The 23912-nt window shown below is 45.8% G+C and overlaps 1 protein-coding gene across 1 annotated transcript in view; it reads right to left on the reverse strand.

The window, feature by feature from the left end:
- Positions 1-23912, reverse strand: part of MFSD11 (major facilitator superfamily domain containing 11) — a 153844-nt gene that overhangs the window by 66509 nt on the left and 63423 nt on the right. Inside the window, exon 8 of the mRNA XM_082271200.1 lies at positions 8396-8543. Within this exon, the coding sequence (XP_082127326.1) occupies positions 8396-8543 (148 nt within the window). The remainder of the gene's footprint in view (positions 1-8395; positions 8544-23912) is intronic.

Raw genomic sequence — 23912 nt, forward strand, 5'->3', positions numbered from 1 at the left:
ATCCACCATGTGTGAACTGGGACACGTCCTTCAGTCAGGACTGCTAACGCGTTTCGGGGGTCAGGCCCCCTTCCTCAGAGCTCTGAGGAAGGGGGCCTGACCCCCGAAACGCGTTAGCGGTCCTGACTGAAGGACGTCAGAGCTCTGAGGAAGGGGGCCTGACCCCCGAAATGCGTTAGCGGTCCTGACTGAAGGACGTGTCCCAGTTCACACATGGTGGATTCTTGTAACATGTTTTTATCTCTACGTCTGAGTATGCATTTGGCATTTTTCATTAAACAATTTGCAAATTGACCACGGGTAATGCACTAGGTGTTTGCGCCTCCTCTTTCTTTCTTTTCCAGGCTGGTACAGTGCCTGTGGATATGGGTGGCTGGCTGGCACCGGGCTGCTGTGGGTGGGTGGGTGTATGGCTGTGATACACTCCCGCAAGACTAGTCCCAACTCCAGACAAGGCTGTCCAAGGCAAGGGAGTCGGCCTAAGACCGATATAACGGGGAAAGTGCATATCGGCCACCGAGAATCGGTCTATCCCTACTATATACAGCTGAAGAAAAAAAATGGATTTTTGTAAAATCTTACCGTAAAATCCTTTTCTCTTAAGCTCATTGACAGACGTAGTCCTCGTTGATTAATAACAACTCGGGTTATACTGCCCTCTACAGGAGTAGGACTAGACAGGAAAGAAAACGTTCTGGCCACACCCTAGGGGCAGTCCCAGAGGGTATATCCTCTCACTTCCTGCTACAGCAAATCAGTTATGTCACAAAGCAGTGTTTAGAGAATTTAACCCAACCCAACTCAAAATAGAGGGGCGGGTACTACGTCTGTCAATGAGCTTAAGAGAAAAGGATTTTACGGTAAGATTTTACAAAAATCCATTTTTCTCTGTCGCTCATTGACAGACGTAGTACTTGTTGATTAATAACAACTCGGGACGTCCCAAAGCAGTACCACAAATGAGGGGTGGGATAACAGAAATCAAAATCCAGAAGGCCCAACCGGAGCCAACCAGAAACATCAAGGACTCATCGAGCAAAAAGATGAGACCTAAGTGAAAAACCCAACAACCCTTGAGGTAGACCAACGATCTCCTCAGATTGCGGCCTGCAGAACCTTGCGGCCAAAAGAGGCATCTGACGATGCCATCACATCAACTTTATAAAATGATGTAAAGGTATAAACCGACGATCAAGTCATCGTCTTGAAAACCTGGATCGCTGACGCCTGATGGCGGAAGACCCAGGAAACACTAGGCGCCCGAGTAGAGTGCTCCTTAACAGGGAACGGAGGATTCCGACCCTTAATAGAATAAGCCTGTACCACCGTCTGACTGGTCCATCTAGAGATGGTCGCGGCAGACACAGGCAACCCCCTTCTAGGGCTATCCGTGATCACAAAACGTGAGTCCGTCTTACGAAACAAGTTCGTAGTAGTCAAGTGTACCCTGATTGTCTGAACCCCATCCAAGGAGTGTAATGCAAACTCCCAAGGATGGCTAGTCTTAGGACACGGGGAAGGTAACACAATATTTTTATTCAGATGAAAACTCTGAAAACCACTTTAGGAAGGAAGGATGGATTCGGAAGAAGAACCACCTTATCCCTATGAACCACCAGATATGGGGAACGACAAGATAATGCGGCCAGTTCTGACACCCTGCGTGCAGAAGTAATGGCCACCAAGAAGGCCACCTTCTGGGATAATGTAAGCAAGGGAATCTCCCTAATATCTTCAAAGAGAAGTTTCTGAAGAACCGACAACACTAAATTAAGATCCCAGGCGGTAAGGGTGCACGCACTGGCGGAGCCAGATGTCGCACCCCCTGGATGAAATTCCGCACCAAGGAATGATTAGCCAAAGGTTTCTGAAAGAAGATTGCCAACGCTGAAACCTGACCCTTGATAGTGCTCAAGGACAGTTTCTGCTCAACCCCTTGTTGCAGAAAGACCAAGATTCGGGTCACCGAATAGGTATGTGGGGGAAATCCAAGAGATTCACACCACGCAAATATAAGACTTCCATGTGCTGGAAGTCGCTTTCCTTGCTTTAACTAGAGGTAGGAATAACTGAAGCTGACACTCTCTTGTCCTTCAGTACCTGGGTCTCAATGGCCAGGCCATTAAGCCAGCGATTGTAAAGCAAGATGGAAGATCGGTCCCTGAGACCGCAAATCCTCCCTGAGAGGAAGTGTCCAAGGAGCGTCCGCGACTAGCCTCACCAAGTCGGCGTACCAGGCTCGACGAGGTCAGTCCGGAATTTCCAGAATAACTGGAATTCCCTCCACCTCTATCCTGCGAAGAAGTTCCCGCAGTAACTTGAGAGGATGGAAGGCATGCCGTAGCTGATACTGCCCCCACTGGGCGATCAGCGTTTCTGCTGCGTCCGCTAGAAGATCGCGGGTGCGAGCTACAAACCTCTGCACCTTCCTGTTGAGCCAAGGTGCCAACAGATCCACATCTGGGGTGCCCCAATGAAGGGACAGCTAGTGAAATACCTCTGGATGAAGAGGCCATACCCCTTGATCCAGAATCTGACGGCTGAAATAATCTGCCTGCCGATTTCCCACCCCCGGAGTGAACACTGCAGGGAGATCCGGAACAAACCGTTCTGTCTAATGAAAGATGCTAGTCGTTTCGATGGCCACCAGGACACTCTAAGTGCCCCTTTCTTGACACAAGTCACGACCGTGGCATTGTGCGATTGGATCCGAATCGGGCTGCTCTAGAGCTGCTCGGTCCAGTAAATCAGACAAAATCTGATCGTTCTCAGTTCCGATACCCTTATTGGTAAACCTGGATACTATCGGAAGGAAAGACTTCCCCTGGTTGAGCATCGGAGACTCCCTGGTCCGCTCGCTCAACCGGATCCAATTGTCCAGGGAATCGGAATTCTGATTCCATTAGAAAAGAATCTCCTTCAGGAGAATTCGGGTATGAGACTGGGTATACGGTGCTGCCTCTAAGAAGGCCACCATCAGTCCCAGCCAATTGACGGACAGCAACATCCGAATCGTTGACTGAACCTTCTGGAGTTTCTCCGCAAGGAGAAACCCTCTTGCCCAGGATGTATCCAACATTAGGCCCAGATAGTTCAGTCTCCTGGTGGGAACCAGGGATGATCTTTGGGAAAGCGAAGAAAACGCTGATGTCCTGCGATGATGGGGATATAAAGATAGGCATCCTAAATGTCTATGGACGCCAGGAAATCCCCCTGATGCAGGGAGGCCACCACTGTTCGGATGGACTCCATTTTTCCCCAAGTCCAGAAATTGGACGCACCTTGCCCTCTTTCCTGGGCATTGTGAACAGGTTCGAATAGAACCCCTGAAACCGTTCAATGTTAGAAGGGAAGAATCGCACAGGTGGAAGTGATCGAAACTCGATCCTGTATCCTGACCGTATGACCTCGCGAACCCCTTAGTCCGGGGTTCTGACAAGCCATGGATCCGGAAACCGGTGAAGACATCCCCCCACCCCAGAGATGGGTAGGGGCGCATCAGGCTGTATTCCTCAGGCTTGGCTAAGCCGGACTTTTTGTTTAGCCCACCAGCGCCCTTTGAAAACCCTCTGAAGGGGCTTTGGAGGGTTTCGCCTTATCGCCCGCCCTCGCGGAACGAACAAACTCTTTATGAGCAGAAAAGGAAGGTCCTCGTTAGTTACGAGGTCCTTTATCCTAGCAGTCTGTGGCAAGACAGTGCTCTTGCCCCCAGTGAGATCCTTATAATCTCAACCAAACAAGCGATCCCCTTAAAAGGGGAGATTAGCCAACCCATTCTTGAAACCAAACTTAAATCGCAACCACTGGCCTAAGGGTTGACCCTATCAGGGAAAAAATGACGCGGGATTGCGCTTCCACTTTTTCGATCCACCGGATCCCTGAAGGACGCAGCGTCCTCCAACGGGATAACGGTGGCTTTATTTGGAAATTGGTGAGTCCACTGCTGGTGGTACCGTCTATCCTTTAAAGAGGGATTCCTCAAACGGATAGCGCTTAGCCATGCGTTTGGAAATAGCAGGGGTTCGTTTCAAACGACCCCATTTGGGTAAAGGAAAATCCTTCGCCCTTTTGGTAGGCTAACAAGTACCAAAAAGGAATTTCAGTCTCAGCTACCTCTGCCGGTGTAACCTCAAGACTAAAGGTTTCCCGGACGGACACAACTAGTGCATCCACCACTCTTGTGCTATGGCGGAGGCAGAAACGTTCTCCTCACTGCTGAGGAGACATTACCTGAGACAACAGCCCCATAAGAGGGACCTGCAGCTGCATTGACCAGCTCCGAATCCGTATCTGAAGTATCAGATGAAAAATAGGGGTAGGCGGGGGTCGCTTCTTGACCCCCGTCCCTGACAGGCCACCTCCACCCGGGATACCAAAGACTCCAAAACTGCCGATAATGCATTCAAAACAAGTGGGGTACTGGAGGGTCCTGCGGCCACCTTGAGGGGATCAGGTGGGGATTCATATGCGGCAGGGTCAATGATTATACAAGACATTTGCCAGCGACAAAAAAAAAAAAAAAAAATGACAAAGTAAAAAACTTTTTTTTTTAATCCCCCAGCGCAACAGCGCCCCTCAGTGTTACCTGCCTTTTTGGACCCCACCGAGAGAGAGAGACCCCAAGGCTCATCCCTGATGCACAGAAGTTTTCCATCAGCCTGCTCAGTGCTGTCCTGTTACAGACAGGAAGTCTTTGGCCCTTTTTCCTGGGTAAAGGAGGCGGCTCCGCCCCTTAACACGCCTTCCGGCGCCTCCCCCTGGCTCCACGAGGTGTTTGGTCACCTCAAACATGGCCGCCCCCATGCTGGAGACACGAGGCTACGTCAATATGGTGGCCTCGTGCGATCTGCAAGACAATGGCAGCGGCCTGTTAGGATAGCGGCGGCTAGCAGCGGCCTGTGGGATGTCTGTATTCGGCCTAGCGGCCTGCGGGAGTGCATCGGCCCCACAAACTTCACCCTAAATGGTGATAAGCCTGGTCGGCGGTACAGGACCCTGGCGGGCCGCATGCGGTCCGTGCTGTGCAGCCCGTGGAAGCTGGAGGAATGGCGATCTGGCCTGCCGTACTCAGGCATAGGCATCAGCCTGTGTGCCTCTGACAGGTAGGATACCTTTTACTTCAATAGTAACGCCCTTTTAGTGCTGCCACTGACTTCAGTCATCCTTACAGTCTTACAATGACTTTAGATCGTCAGCTCCCAAACCAAGCCTCCTGGTTGTTTTTCACAAAAATCACACTCCAATTGGGGGATCTGTGACTTATTATAGGATAGAGGGGAGATCCATCCTACCATCCCAGAGAGGGGCCCGCGTCCACCACAAACCCGACAGGGGGAGAGGGGGAACATACTACTCACCATACCGAGACCAGGCGGGCGCCAACTCCTGACAGAACCCCTCTCCACCGGGGTGGGGGGGCTGTCGACCAATATGGATGCCGTGACTCTGTTGGTCATTGGCATCCAGGCGAGACGTTTAACTCGCAGGGTCAGTCCCTGTCCAGTGGGACTATGTCGCGGCCGACCCAGCGCGGAGCTATGGCCTGCACGCGCTCGTAGGCTGAACTGGGGTGACCACTGGATCTCAACATCCAGCCCGTCGCCCAGTTCCAGCATACTTGCTTGAAGATCTCACAGGAAACTGGAGAAAAGAGCTGTCTAAAAAATCTTCCTAAGAAAAAAATCCTGCCAGGACCGAAGATCCTAGCAAGGAATCTAGGTCCTTACTCCTAACTAGACAGAAAAAAACTGATTTGCTGTAGCAGGAAGTGAGAGGATATACCCTCTGGGACTGCCCCTAGGGTGTCGCCAGAAAGTTTTCTTTCCGGTCTAGTCCTACTCCTGTAGAGGGCAGTATAACCCGAGTTGTTATTAATCAACGAGGACTACGTCTGTCAATGAGCGACAGAGAAACATATTTTTTCCATGCTCTGTGTACTGTAGGAGACCAGATCTAGTGAATGCAGGGTCTAGGTTTAGTAACACTTTAAAGAGGTGGAGATCTACCTGGACAACATGGGAGAAGTCAAAGATCACCGGGCACAGTGTAGCCTCCTCACACCTGGAGCCGTACTATCATGTTGCAAGCGCATGCATTGCATGGCAATCATGGGTTTAAATCGGGTGGGGGGGAGGCATTCAGAGGAGCAGCAGTGCCTGCTGCACTTGTGAATGAGCCCATAGTTGCATTTGGCAGGGGCACCCATAGGGCTTGTTCACAACTAAAGTTAGAGGTTGGTAAACCCCTTGGGTTGAGTCATGGTTTTACAACCCCCAATCCCCACCTCCTTTAGCTGCTGAGGCAATGGCCATAGGTGTACACCTGCCACAGCAGGAAATAAACCCCTGTTGCTTTTGGTGGGTGCTACCACCTGCCAATCAGGTCCCATTCAAGTAAATAGTTTCTGCATGTTTCTGCGGGGTCCAGGGGGTTAAAGCAGGTTGGTGAGAAAGCAGCAGAACACTGCCTGCTTTAATCCCTTAGGTTGCAGGGCACTTGCAGAGCGGCCTCATTCACTTGAATGGGTTATGCTTGGTAGATGCTACATCCACTAACCATGACAGGGCATACATCTCCTGCTGCAGCATGGGTACACTCCTGGCCACTGCAGCTAAAGGGGGTGCAGTTGGGGTAGGGGTGGTAAAAACAAATCTTCATCTATGTTGAGAGGTTTTACCACTCAAATGTAAATGAACCTCTCCTGTTCTAAGCCCCCTATAAGGCTGATTTCACACTGATGTGCTAAGGATTACCTGCACCGCAGGTGCAGTGCATCTGCCACTTTACTGGGTTAGCTGCGTCTTGCCATAGACCTCTATTATATCCTACAAAATATTAAACTGCAAAAGGAGTATGTAAACCCCCTAAATATGGTGGGATTTTAAAGGCACAAGTCCATCTGGAAGCAATTCTGGGAGCAATTCTCCTGCACACATCCTCAGTGGTCAGTTACATGTGAGATAGTTACTGTTTTGAGAAGCAGAGGGCAGCAAAAACTAGGGGAAGTCGACACAACCAGAAGCATCTAGTTTTTGATCATATTTCTCCTGCCTCTCAATACTTTAATAAAATAAGTGTCTGAGGGGTAATGGTACATACATATTTTTAAAAATAAAACTATATTGTTGTTTCTTATGTTACGGTCTTTTAAATTGTGTACACTTTTCTAACTTCAATCGTCTGCATTATACTGTACAAGGCACTACTCTACAAAAATAGCACTGACTTAAGAAAGAGTAAAAAGGTATCAGCAGGTGTGACTTCTGCCATTCTGTTTGGGGTCTAAGGTCTGATCATGCAGAAGTACCATTTTGTCTGTAGGCAGAGCCTGGCAGGTCGAGTCTTGCATACCCCAAAAGTAATAAGTCCCAGTCACACATACAGACTCCATTCCTATCCACCACGGAGTTTTGGGTGTTGCAGTTCCTCTTTTTGCATTCTCCATTATATAAAATAGAGAGCAAATAAAGAAGAAAACATTCATAACAGTCATGGCATATGTGTAGACTAGAGCAATAGTGTCCCCAAGGGAAATAACTGTCAAGTGGTAACAACTTTCCATCATTTACCAGAAACTTAAAGTGGGAGTAAACGCTCTTTTATGATTTTTATTAGGTAAGGCTTACCTATAGGTATAGCAAATACCTCCTAAACGAGCACTGGAGGTATTTACTTTAGATACAGCCAGTGACATGGTGCTGTTCCTTGAAGGCTGCGCCATAAACAGCGACTCCCCATGTCCATGAAGATGAAAGCGTGGGTGAAGATGGAAGCACCTTCAGCAGTGACAGCGCACTGCTGGAGGGCTTTGTTTTCAGCAAAGTGTCATAATGTGCTAGTATGTGATGCACATTATGATTTTAAGAGGAAGTAAACTTCCATCTTTAAATCTTACCTATAGACAGATACGATATATATATATTTAATAAGGCTTACCTATAGGTAGTGTAAATATCTCCTAAACATGCACTTTAAAAGCATTAAATATTCCTCCAAATATTGATTTTTAAGTCAAGGTCTCTGTCACCTAGAAGATGAAACACCTTTCCAGATTATAGTCACATTTGTCTCATAAGCATTACATGCATCTAAGAGCCCATTCACATTAGCGCGACTTGTCAGGCGACTTGTCAGCCTGACAAGTCGCAGGTATGTCGCGGTCCATTGATTAGCACAGGACCCGTTCTAATAGGAGCGACACAAGTCATTCCGACTTAGAAAAAGGGTCCTGTACTACTTTGGGGTGACCTCGGAGCGACTTGCATAGACTTCCATTATGTGAAGTCGCGGTGCACGCGACTTCACAGGTCACCCCCCAAAGTCGTGTCGCGCTAGTCTGAATGGGCTCTAAAAGCCACACTATTTATAAAGCAAAGAATGGACATAATACACTTACAAGTTGCCTTCAAGGATGTCAGAGCCACCATCATCCTCCTCGCTTAGTTGGATTGTGTTGGAGGCTGGGGTTCGAATAAGGAAAAAAAGGACCGTCCCAACCAAACTGATGACTGTGAGGGCAATAAACAGTGTCCTACGATCCCTGTCTAAACGAGAAAGAAAAGGCTTGGTTAAAGAAATCATTTTAAAATTTCCCTGGTACATTTTTGGTTATTTAGAATCTTTAAATATTGCTGTCAAGACTGACTGACTGGTATAGTTGGCTTGATAGCAATATATGGTACAATTGATGCGCCAGGGGGGGGAGTGGCTTGGAGAGGAAGAGATGTGAGGACGTGTGAGTAGGAGCTCCCGCTAATCCCTCTCCCGGACTGCCCCGACACGGCATAGCTACACGGCATGCAAACAAGTAACCCGGTCAGGAATCGTCCAGTGACCCGCTCGGTTAGCGATCGCTCGGTAGTAGACCGGCGTCAACTACAGAGGAGATCAGGTGGTGGAATACAGCAATACTTCCAGCAGCAGCTGCCCGGAGTGCCGGAAACCAAGATGGCGGCGGCACGTGTGGGGATACAGCCCAAACAGAATGCGCAGGGAGTGCAGTGCACACAGCATGCGGAGAAAGGAGAGAAGCCGCCAGAGGGGAACATGACAAACCCAGGTTGGACAGCAGCGAGAGAACCCGAAGCCGACCCCGGGATTCAGCAGGAAAAGGTAAATCTAGATATCAAAGACTTATTGAAAGCACTGCCCACTAAAGCAGAGATAGAGGCATTAATAATGCGGATTGAGGAAACACACCAACGTGATATCCAGGAACTCCGCAAAGATATGGTCCAATTATCAGATAGAGTTACTTTAAAAGATACCGAGGTCACACAAGTAAAGGACCAAGTAGCGGATATAAAGAAGACCACAGAGACACTATCAGAGGCCACCATTAATATGCAACTTCATATGGAAGACTTAGAAGATAGGAGCCGCAGGGGGAACTTAAAACTGAGAGGAGTACCAGAGGTGGAAGGGGAAAATTTACAAGAAAAGGTGAGAGACATTTTTCTAAAAGTGCTAGCCCCCACCTCACATCCTGCGGCCCCTATGGAAATTGATAGGGTCCACAGACTGACAGGGTTCAGATATACAGACTCCAACAGACCCCGTGATATAGTATGTAAAATGCATTACTACACACAGAAAGAGGAGATCCTCCGGAAAGCCTGGGACATAGGCACAGTGGAAGTCGCAGGGGCTAAAATAAAAATACTCCCGGATCTGTCTAAAACCACGCTTTACCGCAGATCATTACTACAGCCAGTGCTGGAGAGAGCAAAGCAACAAGGTTTTAGGTACAGATGGGGATACCCGCTGGCAGTGACTTTTTTTAAAGAACGAGACATGTTTGTTCTTCGTACCCCAGCGGATTTACCCAACTTATTTGAGTTCTTGGGCACAGAACCTGTTCAGGTGGAGGACTGGCTTACAATTTCCCCCAGAACAATGGGGTACCCAAACTGGGGACCCCGTGAACGGAGGTTGCATGGACATGGTAATAAGAAAGGACAGGTCTGAGAGAACTAAGTGAAATTGAGGATCCAATTGGAATGAGAGAATGAAGAAATGACAGGAAGAAATACTGCTATTATAAAATTCTCTCTTCAATAACTTTTTTTTTTTTTTTTCCCCCCCACCCCTTTGTCGGCTGTTCCCCCTTTTCTTTCTGAAGCAATCAGCTCCAACATGTTTTTTTCTTTTTTTGAGGGTATATGGATACATGGATATACCCCGCCCCCCCCCCCCCCCCCCTGGGAGGAGGATAAGAGATAAGGTCACAATTTTTTTTTTTTTTTTTTTTTTTTCTTGCACAAAATCACTATTGATTTGAACTTTTTTTTTTTTTTTTTTTTGCACAATTTTAAAACACATGAGACACGAGTGTAGAGTGGTAGTGAAGGTGTTTTCCCTCTCTTTTTTTTTTTTAAGAGTATGGGAAAGTATGTTTTTTTTTTTCTTTTTCTGTTTTGGGCACACAACATTAGAAAAATTCTTTTTTTTTTTTTTTTTTTTTTTTTTTTTTTTTTGGTATAATATACACTTTGTAACCTATAAAACACTAATAAGGGTAATAATGGTAATAATCTGATTTATTAAATAGCACAGTTTTTGTTTAACTTCTATTTTTGAATATAAATACATTCCACAATACGACCAATTTCAGTGGTCTCTAAGAAGGTGACAGAGCACAGGGTGCCCTAGGGGAGGGGGGGAGGGGCGGAGGAAGCATCGGGTAATACCTGATCTACCGAGGAACTAGGAGAAGAGGGGGGGCAGATGGTAGATGGCAAATACATTATGAGATCTAGGGGTGGGGAATTTTTTTTTTTTTTTTTTTTTTCTTTTTCTCCTTTGCCTCTAAATGAGATACAAGGAATGTGAGAAAATGAGGCCGGGAGAAGTAGATATACAAAAATAATGAATCTTATTTATATATATATATGCCGGAATACCCTGTGAATGATCAGTGTTGGGGGTTGGGAGAGGGAGGGGAGAGTTTTATTCTCTAACCTAACCCAAACATAACCCCATTTAGGAAATTGCTCAAAGAACCAATATAGATTGGATGAGCAACCCAGCGTGAAGCTATATAGTGACCCCTCTATAGTAGAGAGGTCAAGAAGGTACTTTCCTTCCTCCCCCCTTCCCCCCCTAGGTTTTTCCCCTCCCCCCTTTTTTTTTTTTTTATAATGGAGAATATACGGATTTTATCCATTAATGCAAAAGGTCTCAACACTCCAGAGAAAAGGAGGATTTTGTTAGATGATCTGAAAAGATCAAGGATAGATATTGCGATGGTACAGGAGACACATTTTAGAGAGGATAAATGCCCTAAGTTAAACAATAATCTTTTTCCTATAGTATATCATTCGACTAATTGGGAGGCTAAGTCGAAGGGCGTATCCATCCTCCTATCAAGGAACTTACCCTGGAAAGGTACACAAGTTTTGAGCGACCCAAATGGCCGATATTTATTTGTAAAAGGGACGATACGAGAGACAGAAGTCACACTAGCTAATATGTATGTTCCAAACATAAAGCAGGATGGTTTCTTGAGGAGGGGCATGGACATGCTCAATGAGTTTAGGGGGGGACATTTAATAATAGGAGGAGATATGAACATTCCCCTGATCCCTTCAGAAGATACATCCCGGGGCCAATCCTCAATCCCGCCTATGGTGCGGAAACACTTTGCTAAAATATTACAGGAAGGACAATTAATAGATGCATGGCGCCTGATGCACCCCAGAGAAAGAGACTACTCATTCTATTCCTCTTTGCATCAACAATACTCCCGCATAGATTATTTCTTAATCCCACACAGTCAATTACACGCTATAAAAGACATAACGATAGGCTCAGTGACTTGGTCAGACCATGCCCCAATTACATTAGTTTATGAGTTACCAAACAAAAGAGAAAGGAGAGAAACAACCTGGAGACTGAATGAAAGTCTTTTACAAGATAAGGAGACTATGGCAGAGGTCGAGTCAGAGATAGTCTTTTTTTTTTTAACTAACACCACTGCAGACTCAGATCCAGGGATAATATGGGAAACACACAAAGCAGTTATACGAGGAATTCTTATAAAACATGGGGCCAGGATCAAAAAACAGCGAACTAAACAATTAGATCATCTATTTCAAGCTCTTTATAAAACAGAAGCAAAACATAAACATGCACCATCAGCGGAGGGAAAGGATGAGCTCTTGAAAATAAGGAGAGACATTAATGAACTCTTATCCTTTAGAGCTAAAGCAGCAATCCAGAAAACTAAAAGGATTTTCTATGAAGCAGGGGATAAATGTGGGAAGCTATTAGCAAAATCACTCAAAGATCAAAATCTGACAACATATGTTCCACATATAGTAACAGACGCAGGACAGAAACTTGTATACCCCAAACAGATAACTCAAGAATTTAAAAAATATTATGAAACATTATATAACTTAAAAACCCAAACAGCCTCACAAACGCAGATGGAGGAATATGTATATACCTCACAAATGCCTCAGTTGTCAGAAGAGGAGAGTAAAATACTCGAGTCCCCTATAACATCTGCGGAGATAATGGAAACTATAAAAAATATTAGAGTAGGGAAGGCACCTGGACCTGACGGGTTTACTATTCATTACTACAAGAAGTTAATGCCACACCTGAAGGAATTTATGAGGGATATGTTCAACGCCTGGGGGGCAGAGAATAGAATCCCTAAAGAAACCATACATGCACATATATCGGTAATCCCTAAGGAAGGGAAAGACCCTACCTCGTGCAAAAGTTACAGACCAATTTCCCTGTTGAACACTGACTTTAAAATTTTCACAAAGATTTTGGCAGTCAGACTACAGAAATACCTGACAAAGTTGATCCATTTGGACCAGGTCGGATTTGTCCCAACCCGAGAGGCAAGGGACAACACGACCAAGCTATTGAGCTTACTACATATAACACACCAAAATAAAATACCAACAGTCCTGCTTAATACTGACGCAGAGAAAGCGTTCGATAGGGTCAGGTGGGAGTATATGTTCACGGTCCTTCGCTATATAGGGATAGGGGAGAAAATGTTAAAATGGATAACACAGAGCTATTCAGTCCCTTCTGCAAAAGTGAGGGTAAACGGAATTTTATCTACAGAGTTTTTAATTACAAACGGAACGAGACAGGGGTGCCCCCTGTCCCCGCTCCTGTTTGTAGTATCACTGGAACCCTTCCTGTGCAGAATCCGAATTAACTCGGATATTTCGGGCATCAGCGTGGGAAAGGATCAGTATAAAATATCAGCGTATGCCGACGACGTCCTATTCTCGATCACGAATCCAATTATATCACTCCCCAACTTGTTATACGAGCTGGAGAGATACGGAACTCAATCTAATATGAAGATAAATTTCATTAAATCCGAAACAATGGGAATAGAACTTCCAGGGACACTCCAACAACAGTTAAGGGCAAATTTTAAATTGAACTGGACTAAGACAGCCCTTAAATACTTGGGGACATCGATCACACCAAATATATCGCAATTGTTTAATCTGAACTTTATTCCCTTACTAAAATCTATAAAACTACTACTGCTAAGGTGGAGAGGAGGAATGCATTCATGGATGGGAAGGTGCAATATAATCAAAATGAGTGTTATACCAAAATTCCTGTACATTTTTCAGGCACTCCCCATACACATCCCACCTCGATACTTGATGCAGATTGAAACTATGATAATGAATTTCATCTGGAATTCAAAACGTCCCGAGAGTAGGGAAAAAATATCTATTTAAAGCGAAAACAGATGGGGGGCTGGCAGTCCCGAACATAAAGAAATACTACCAAGCCATTCAACTGGGAAGAGTGATTGACTGGTGTCGACACAGAGAATATAAGCTCTGGCCAAACTTAGAGCAGGCACAATGTGAGATCTCGTTGAAAAGAGCCCCATGGTGTTATAAGATCCTACCAGTATCAATAAAGAAACATCCTATTATAGGAAACACGATCAAAACTTGTGCAAAAATATTTAAACAGGATAAATTAATACGGGAGAACTCCGTACTGTATCCAATACTAGGAAACCCCCACTTTGAGACAGGATATCAAGACAGGAAATTTAAGACCTTAGCAGATAGAGGAATTACACAAATATCTGACTTCCTAACAGAGACAGGCTGGGTAACGATGGAGGAATTAACAGACGTCTCAGGCCATTTCGGCCTAGATCTATGGCGTGCCTTCCAACTACGCCATTTTTTGGGAACATTGCAAGTCCCCTCCCAGGATGATAAAGAGGTAACACCTTATGAAAAATTATGCACTCAAAATGGAATTATGGAACATGCTATATCTAAAATTTACTCCCTGCTAATGACATCAGTAGAACGGCGTAAACCTCCTTTTTTGAAGGAATGGGAGAGGGAAATGGGCATTGTCTTCTCACTAGAACGGGAAAATCAAATAATTAAGTCAGTATTCTCAACTTCAATTTGCGTTAGAATTCAAGAACTGAATTACAAAATTTTTTCCAGATGGTATTACACCCCGGTTAGGATGAATAAAATTTCTACATTAAATACAGATTTGTGCTGGAGATGTGGGACAGAGAGAGGGACAATGCTCCATATATTCTGGGAATGTCCTAAACTAGAAGAGTTTTGGGAGCAGATTCGGAGGTCAATACAGGAAATTATGAAATGTCATATTCCCAAAGAACCTGCCCTCTTTCTGCTCCATACCCCCAGCATACCGATACAAAATTACAAAAAATCCATTATACCACATCTGGTGAACGCTGCCAGGATATGTATCCCTCTTAAATGGAAAGAGACTGAACCACCTAACATAAACATGTGGTTAAGGAAAGTTGAGGAAATACATAACCTAGAAAAATTGGTCCTATCTGCTCATCAACAAACTGATAAATATGAGAAGAAATGGAAACAGTGGAAAGATTATGTTAATTCAGAAGAAAGGTAATTTCCAAGTACAGGACAAGAACCTGCGCGGAGAAGATAGATATATAATGATATAGGAGTGTAGAGACCTGTGCACCATTCTTTTCCCTTGTTTTTTTTTTTTTTTTTTTTGGGGGGACAGGGGGGAAAAGGGGAAAGAAGGAAAAGGAACGAAATGGGAGTTTTTGGGTTCGGTAATAGATTGCCAAAGAAAGGCTAAGGTTCCTTAAAGGGAATAAATGGTTTGTAATTATAACCTTGAAAGCTAAAATGTAATGTATATACTGTATATGTAACTGAACTTAAAGAAATAAAGATATAATTTGAAAAAAAAAATATATGGTACAATTTTTAAAATTGGTCCTTTGCACATGGCAGTATGTTAAATACATAGGAATACAGTAGCAAAACTCGTTTTAAATTTGTACGTATATTAACTATTACAAGAGAAAAATAAAACCTCAAAGTCTCAACAAATGGATCAGAAGAAAAATAAAAAAGCGTGGAGAAGTTGCCGGTTAAGCGAATTATAACCAAAACATTTCTTCTACAAAAAACCTGGCATTGACATAAAATCCCAACAATAAATAGCGAACACAAGTGACAATACCATTAGAATCCAACAGCGAAATGATAAACCAAATACACTAAATTTATAAAATAAAAAGCTAACAAACACACGTTTAACCAGTTCTGGCCCGTAAGTATTTGCCCCCCCCCCCTTAATGACAAGGCCATTTTCTGTGATTCGGCACTGCGTTCATTTAACGGAAAATTGCACGGTCACGTGATGCTGTACCAAAATAAAATTGATGTCCTTTTTTCCCCCCACAAATATAGCTTTCTTTTGGTGGTATTTGTTCACCTGTGCAATTTATTTTTTGCACTATAAAACAAAAAAAGTGTGACAATTCTGAAAAGAAAAAAAAAAAAAATAATTTTTCACATTCTGCTATAGAACATTACCAAAAAAAAAAAAAAAAAAAAAAAAAACTTAAATATCACAATTTTTCATCCTATTCGGCCAATTTGTATTCTGCTACATATTTTTGGTAAAAAAAAATCCCAAAAAGCGTATTTTGAATGGTTTGCGCAAAAGTCATTGCGTCTACAAACTATGGGAAAGATTTGTCATTTTTTTTATTACATTTTTTTTTACTAGTAATGGCGGCGATCTGCGATTTGTAGTGGGACTGCAACATTGCGGCAGACAGATCGGACCCCTAACTGACCTTTTTGACACTTTTGGGGGGACCAGTGACATTACTGCAGTAATCAGTGCTAAAAATATGCACTGTTACTGTAATAATGACATTGGCAGGGAAGGGGTTAACCTAGTTGATCAAGGGGTCAAATGTAAGCCTAGGGGCGTGTTTACTAACTGTGGAGGGTTGGGCTTCGAAATGATCATAGAGACCTGTGATCTTATATAGAAGGATAACAGGTGCTCTGTGATCATTTCAGAGAGAAAAAGAGCAGCTGCTCATCCTCTCTCAGCAGGGAGCGATCGCGGGTGGCCAGCATTGCTGAGTGGGGGCGGGAGCACGCTGCACTGCTGAGTGAGGGCGTGACCAACGTACCCCTACGTCAGTTCATGCAGGAGGGGCTGCCTGCCACAGTATAACTGCGGCGGGTGGTCCCTAACTGGTTAAAGATGCTTTGGCAAACATATAAAAAATGATTAAACAGGCCAGTAACCTCAAGACACACACATACATACATATAAAAAATGGGATTTTGACTTAACCTCAGAGAAATGGATTTTACGGTGACAGGCACAGCTCCTGATCTTCTAAACCAGTGGTCCTCAACTCCGGTCCTCAGGGTCCACTAACAGGCCAGGTTTGAAGATAACTAAATTATATCACAGGTGATCTCATTTGCTGCTCAGTGATCGCAGTATTCTAGTCAGCATCTCCCCAAGGTAATACTTAAAATCTGGCCTGTTAGTGGGCCCCGAAGGCCCGGAGTTGAGGACCACTGTTCTAAACCATTGGGTTATACTGCCCCCTACAGGAGGAGGCTAGGCAGAAAAAAAAAAAAAAAAAAGTCTGGCTACGCCTATGGGCAGTCCCAGGGGATATACTCCTTCTCCCAGTTATAGGTACTCAGTTTTGTTACAAGCAGTGTCAGACAGTGTCAGAAGAATTACAACTCCACAGATGTGTTGGTGCTGTGTCCGTCAATGAACATTAGAGAAATGGATTTTACAGTAAAAAATCCCATTTTCTCTTTCGTTCATTGACAGACACAGATCCTGATCTTGCCAACTATTGGGATGTCCCAAAGCAATGTTAAACATGAAGGGTGGGAACAGTGAAAAAAGTAATTCCCAAGGCTAAACTATAGGCAACCAGGTAAACAAGAGCTCAACCAAAACAACTGGAGCTCACCTGAAAACAACAATACACCCTCAGAGGACCAGGTCCTCTAAATAGCAGCCTGCAAAACCTTGCAGCCAAAGGAAGCACCCACAGATGCCAACACATCAACTTTATGGAACTTTATGAAAGTGTGCACCGACGACCAGGTGGCCGCCTTGCAAGTCTGCGTCACTGACACCAGATGACAGAAGGCCCAGAAGGCACTGAGCGCCTGAGTACAATCCGCCTTAAAAGTTAAAAGAGGAACCTGACCCTTGATGTAATAGGCCTTGAATCACTGTCTGAGCCATCTGGAAATGGTCGCAGAGGAAGCGGACAACCCTTTCCGAGGCCCATCCGTAACCACAAAATAGAGTGACTTTCTAAAAGACTCCGTAGCTGCCCAGTACACCCTAAACGCCCGGGACCACATCCAAGGCATGCAAAGCAATTTCCTTCGGATGTTTGGCCTGGGGCACAGGGAAGGCAACAAAATGTCTTCAGTCAAATAAAAGTCAGAGACAACCTTTGGAAGGAACGACAGACAGGAGCGACAAACCACCTGATCTCTGAACCACAAAGTAAGGTCAATGACAGGATAATGCTGCCAATTCTGACATCCTGCACCAAGAAGTGATAGCCACCAAAAAGAACACCTTCTGGGACAGCGTAAGCAGGGGAATCTCCTGAAGGTTCTCAAAAGAAGAAGGTTTCCGGACGACAGAGCACTAATTGAGGTCCCAAGGCGGCAACAGAGACCGCACTGGTGGGGCCAAGTGCCTAACTCCTAAAAAAATGAACGCACCAGGGAGTGCGAGGCTAAGGCCATTGAAAGAAGACTGCTAAAGCAGACTCCGGACCCTCGATAGTACTCAAGGCCAGTTTCTGCTCAACCCCGCGTTGAAGGAAGGCCAAGACCCGAGCCACCGAGAAAGAGCGAGGATGAAACCCAATAGATTCCCACCACGCAATGTACATCTTCCACATATGATAGTAGATTTTCCTAGAAGTAGATTTCCTAGCTTTGACAGCGTTCAAATCACAGATGCAGACAAACCTCTATCCATCAGCACCTGGCATTCAACAGCAAAGCCGTCAAAGCCCTTGGGTCCTTGGGACAGCAGATCCTACCCGAGAGGAAGCGTCCAAGGAACGTCAGCGACCAGCCGCACCAGATCGGCGTACAAAGCCCGGCGAGGGCAGTCCAGAGCCACTAAGATGACTGGAATTCGGCCTCAATCCTGCGTAAAAATGTTGGCAGAAGCTTGAGCATACCGGAGGTGTAAAATCTGCTGATACTTACCCCACGGGGCCATCAGCGCGCCTGTGGCGTCCGCCAGAGGATCCAGTGACCGAGCCACAAACATAGTTACATAGTTAGTGAGGTTGAAAAAAGACATCAGTCCATCCAGTTCAACCTATGATGTGTGTGTGTTTGCTTTTAACCGTACATTGTATACCCCTGTATGTTGTGGTCTCTAAGGTGCCCATCTAATAGTTTTTTGAAACTATCAATGCTCCCTGCTGATACGACTGCTTGTGGAAGAGAATTCCACATCCTTACCGCTCTTACAGTGAAGAACCCCTTACGCACTATAAGGTTAAACCGTCTTTCCTCTAGTTTTAGTGAGTGGCCACAAGTCTTATTGTATCTCCTTTCTCTGAATAGTTTGTTCCTTATGCTAGGGTCGCCAGTACAGTATTTGTACATGGATATCATATCCCCCCTCAATCGTCTTCTCCAGAGAGAATAGGTTCAGTGCTTGTAGTCTTTCCTCATAGCTGATGTCCTCCATTCCCCTAATTATTTTTGTTGCCATTCTCTGGACCCTTTCCAGTTCCAGCACATCCTTCCTGAGGACCGGTGCCCAGAACTGGACAGCATACTCCAGATGTGGCCGGACCAGAGTCTTGTAGAGCGGGAGAATAATCTCTATTTCTGGAGTGAATCCCCTTTTTTATACATCCCAGTATTCTGTTGGCTTTGCTTGCAGCTGCTTGGCATTGCATGCCACTGCCAAGCCTGTTGCCTACCAGTACCCCCAAGTCTTTTTCCATCCTAGACTCACCCAGAGGTTCCCCCCCTAGTGAGTAGCTTGCTTTCTAGTTTCTGGCCCCCAAGTGCATTACTTTACATTTTTCAACATTAAACCTCATCTGCCATGTAGTTGCCCACCCTGTTATTTTGTTCAGGTCCGCTTGTAAGGTTTCCATATCCTGCATAGAAGATATTGGCAAGCTTAGTTTAGTATCATCCGCAAATACTGAGATTGTACTAGATATCCCCTTCTCTAGATCATTTATGAATAAATTAAACAGGATTGGCCCCAGGATAGAACCCTGGGAGACCCCACTTTCCACACCAGCCCAATCCGAGTACTCCCCATTAATCATCACCCTCTGGACTCCTTGTGCCCCCTGGCGATTGACCTAAGCCACAGCCGTGGCACTGTCCGATTGAATGCGCACTAGACATCCCTAAAGACAATCCGTTCAATGGTCCAGGCACAGTCTGATCGCTCTGAGTTCCAAGACATCGATCGGTAGCCAGGACTATTCCAGTGTCCAGAGACCCTGAGCAGAATTTTTGCAGAGGAAGCCTCCCCAGCCGGACAGGCTGGCATCTGTGGTGACCACTGTCCAACACAAGGGTAGGAAGAATTTGCCCAGGCGAAGCACCGGGAGAACTAAGCCACCAGATCAGGTACTCCATTGATCCCTGGCTCAGCCAGATCGGATTGTCCAGAGACTGCGGAGTCTTGTCCCATTTGGCCAGAATTTCCCTTTGCAGGGACCTCGTATGGAACCGTGCAAACACCACCTCGAAGGTAGACACCATCATGCCCAGCACCTGCATGCAAGTCCAGAGGGATAACCATCTGCAGGACAGCAGGAGACTAATGGCAGCCTGCAATTTCTGGTGCTTGTCCAGAGGAAGAAGCACTCTGGCTAAGGCCGAGTCCAGAGTCAGACCCATATAGTCCAGCTTTGTTGATGGAACCAGAGCAGAATCAGAACTCCCTCAGAGTTCATATGGTGGTGATCTCCAGGTTTTCCACCAGAGCAGTAGGAGACTCCGCTCGCAGAAGGAGGTCATCCAAGTAGCCCAGTACCGCGATCCCCCATTGGCGTAATAACACTAGCACCGGGGCTAACACTTTTGTGAAGACCCAAGGAGCAGAGGTGAGACCAAAAGAGTAATTCCACAAACTGATATTGCTCCTCTCCAACGGCAAAGCAAAGGAATCGCTGGTGACCGACACATATTGGAATGTGAAGATAAGCATCCTTGATGTCGATCGAGGCAAGAAAATCCCCCTGATGCAGGGATGCCACCACCGTGCGGAACAGACTGCACTGTGAACTTCTGCACCCGCACAAAGCAGTTCAGCGCCTTGAGGTTCAGGATTGGACGCACCTTGCCTTCCTTCCTGGGAACTGTAAACAGCTTGGAGTAAAAACCCTGAAAATGTTCCAAAGTCAGAAGCGGGACAATCACCCCTTGAAGTAACCGGTCTTGAACCACCCCAAACAGATCCTGTAAGCGGTCCAGGGACAGGCACAAGTTGGAAGGAAAGAACCTTGCCGGGGAACAAGAGTGAAACTCGATCTTGTAGCCGGACCAAATAACTTCATGGATCCACTTGTCTTGTACCAGGAAAGTCCACGGGTATGGAAACCAGCAAAGACGTCTTACCTCCCCCGATACGGGTGAGGGCACACCTCCATGCAAAAGGAGCCTTGTCCGTGGGTCTGGAGAAGCCCACTCTCAGCCTGCCAGACCTGGCTCGTTTGGATCATTCAGAGGAGGCCCTAAAAGGCTTTGAACCCTTGTCAGTCAACCCTGAGGGACAGAAAAACGTATGAGCCGAGAAGGAAGGCACACGTCTATGAGGAGGGTCCTTGCCCTTAGTAGCCTGCGAAACAAAAAGGTACTCTTCCCCCTCTGTGAGACCTTTAATGATGTCACCCAGGGAAGCTCCAAACACGCAAATTTCCTTGAAAGGGAAGATCAGACAAGGTCTTTTTTTAAGTCTGATCCGCAGACCAGCATTTGAGCCAAAAGACACCCTGAAGGACCACTGCCAAAACAGAGCCAAGCCACTAGGGAAGACGCATCTGTAATGATATCCTGCACTGGATATATACGAAAAGCTGCCGCAAGCAGCCATGTTGTTCAGTCATTACAAGTCAGCCATGACAAGCAGAACAGTTATACACCAGTGATATTCTCCCCCCTCCCCACCTCAGATAACTAATGGAATGCATAGGTTTTAAACTTAAAAAGAACTGTTATCTCAAATCAGACATAAAACTACTAATTGATCTCTGGCAGGATGTCTGTTTCTTCCAAAACAGGCCTGTCGTAAAACTTTGAAAAAATCCATTAAGGATAACCAGCTGTTCATTAAAAACTTAATACACACACAATTCATAAATGCAGACAGGAACATGACACATTAACCACTTGCCAACCGACCACAGTATATTTACTGCGGCAGTCAGCCCCGTGCAGGCAAAGCGACGTAGTGCTACGCCGCTCGCTCCCGCTGATGGCTTGATTGGGTTCAAAACCGATCAGTCATCCGGTCCAGGCCAATGATTTTTGGCCTGGACCTGTTGATCGGGCCTGCCCAATCAGATTCCATACTGAGCCTGTGTAATGTAAACACAGGCTCAGAAAAGACCTGCTCTCCCCTCCCATGATCCTTTTTGGATTCATCAAGAGGAGAGAGCACATCTAACTGAGTACTGCACCAAGCACACATACACACACTTAGATACTTAGATAGGCACACTTAACCCCCGATCGCCCCCCCCCCCCCCAAGTTAACCCCTACACCCCCTGTCACAACACACTGTATACAGTATATAGTATTTTCCTATATACCCGTATAACTGATTTGTGACCAGGTGTAGCGCTTGCGGCCCTCCCTTTTACACTTAAAATACCCGCCGCCACCCCCAATAAAGATTTAACCCCCTGATCCCCCGCAGTTAACCCCTTCCCCCTGTCACATTGCACACTAATACAAACGTAATATACTGTTTCTGTATTTTGTATTAGTGCGATTGTGACTTGAGTTAGCGCTAGCGACTTAGTTTCTGTCCCAAGTAGGTTTAGGGTCCCCGCCACCCCCTCCCAATAAAGATTTAACCCCCTGATCCCTCCTACAACCCCTGTCACAACACACACTGTATACAGTATATAGCTTTTCCTATATACCCGTATAAGTGTGACTTGTGACCAGGTTTAGAGCTTGCGGTCGTTCCTTTTATCCTTAGGATACCCGCCACCCCATCCCAATAAAGATTTAACCCCCTGATCCCCCCTGATCACCCCCAGTTAACCCCTTCCCCCCTGTCACATTGCACACTAATAAACAAGTAAAATAGTGTTTTACTTTATTTTCTATTAGTGTGATTGTGACTTGAGTTAGCGCTAGCGAGTTCGTTTCTGTCCCAAGGAGGTTTAAGGTCCCCGCCGCCACCCCCCCCCCCCATAAAGATTTAACCCCCTGATCACCCCCAGTTAACCCCTTCATTGCCCTGTCAAAGTGTCACTTTTATAGTGTACAGTTTTTTTTCTGATCACTATTATTAGTGACACAGGTGACATTAGCTAGTGTTAGTGTCAGTCTAAAATAGCGCAGATCCCCAGCGCATAGTTAGAAATAACCCCTTGATTACCACACACACTTCCATTACTAGTATAGTGTTTGAACAGATCAATATCTGATCAGAACTATACTGGCGTCCCCATAGTTTAGGGTTCCCAAAACGCGGTGTTTGCACGTTCAGCACCAATTCCTGCCAGCACCTGCGTTTAACCCCTCCGCCCAGCCCACCCCACCCAGGTAAGTGTAGTAATCAATAGATTACTGTCACTTACAAAAAACACAACACACAAAACCGCTGTATTAGCAGAGTCAGGCCTGATCCCTGCTAGCATTAGCAGTTTTTTTTTTGGTAGCGGTTGAAATAGTCCTTGACAACCAGGTGCTTTTATTACCTGTGAGTCACACTACTGTACCGGTAAATTTAGTTAACTAAAATTACCAAACGTTAGTACAGTAGTGCAGAGGCTTACAGTATACTGACCATGTCAGATGAGAGCGATGGGGAAGCTTCACTGGCAGAATGAGGGTCAGTATACGAACCTGATGACAGCAGCGGCTCCCTGACAGATAGGTCCCTGTTAGACCCAGGTGTACCCGACCATATTCTGGAGTTGTTGAGATGCAGGAATTGCAGGGTGCTCGTATGGAGCAGAGTGTTGGTACTAGTGCCGCTCAGCCTTCTGGTGGCCTGGCAAGTGCCAGCGGCCTAGTACACCCTGGACCTAGTACAACCAGCACTGCGGTAACACTTGGTGATGTGCCGAGTCCCATAAGTGCAGTTGAAGCTGGTGCGGTGGCTAGCACGAGTAGTGGTCCGCAGCCACCGCATATTCGAAAACAGGCCCGTAGAGCCCATAGTGCCCACCCTGATGCGCTGGCATATCACAATTGGCAACCCACTGATTCTACAGCGCCAGTACTTCCTCCATTCACTGCCCAACCTGGAATCCACGTGGAGACAGCTCTTTTTACGCCCCTGAATTTTTTTGAGCTGTTCTTCACGGAAGATCTTTACGGATCTATTGTGGATC

The sequence above is a fragment of the Pelophylax lessonae genome (assembly GCF_965119305.1).
Source record: "Pelophylax lessonae genome assembly, chromosome: 11".
NCBI classification, from domain to species: Eukaryota; Metazoa; Chordata; class Amphibia; order Anura; family Ranidae; genus Pelophylax; species Pelophylax lessonae.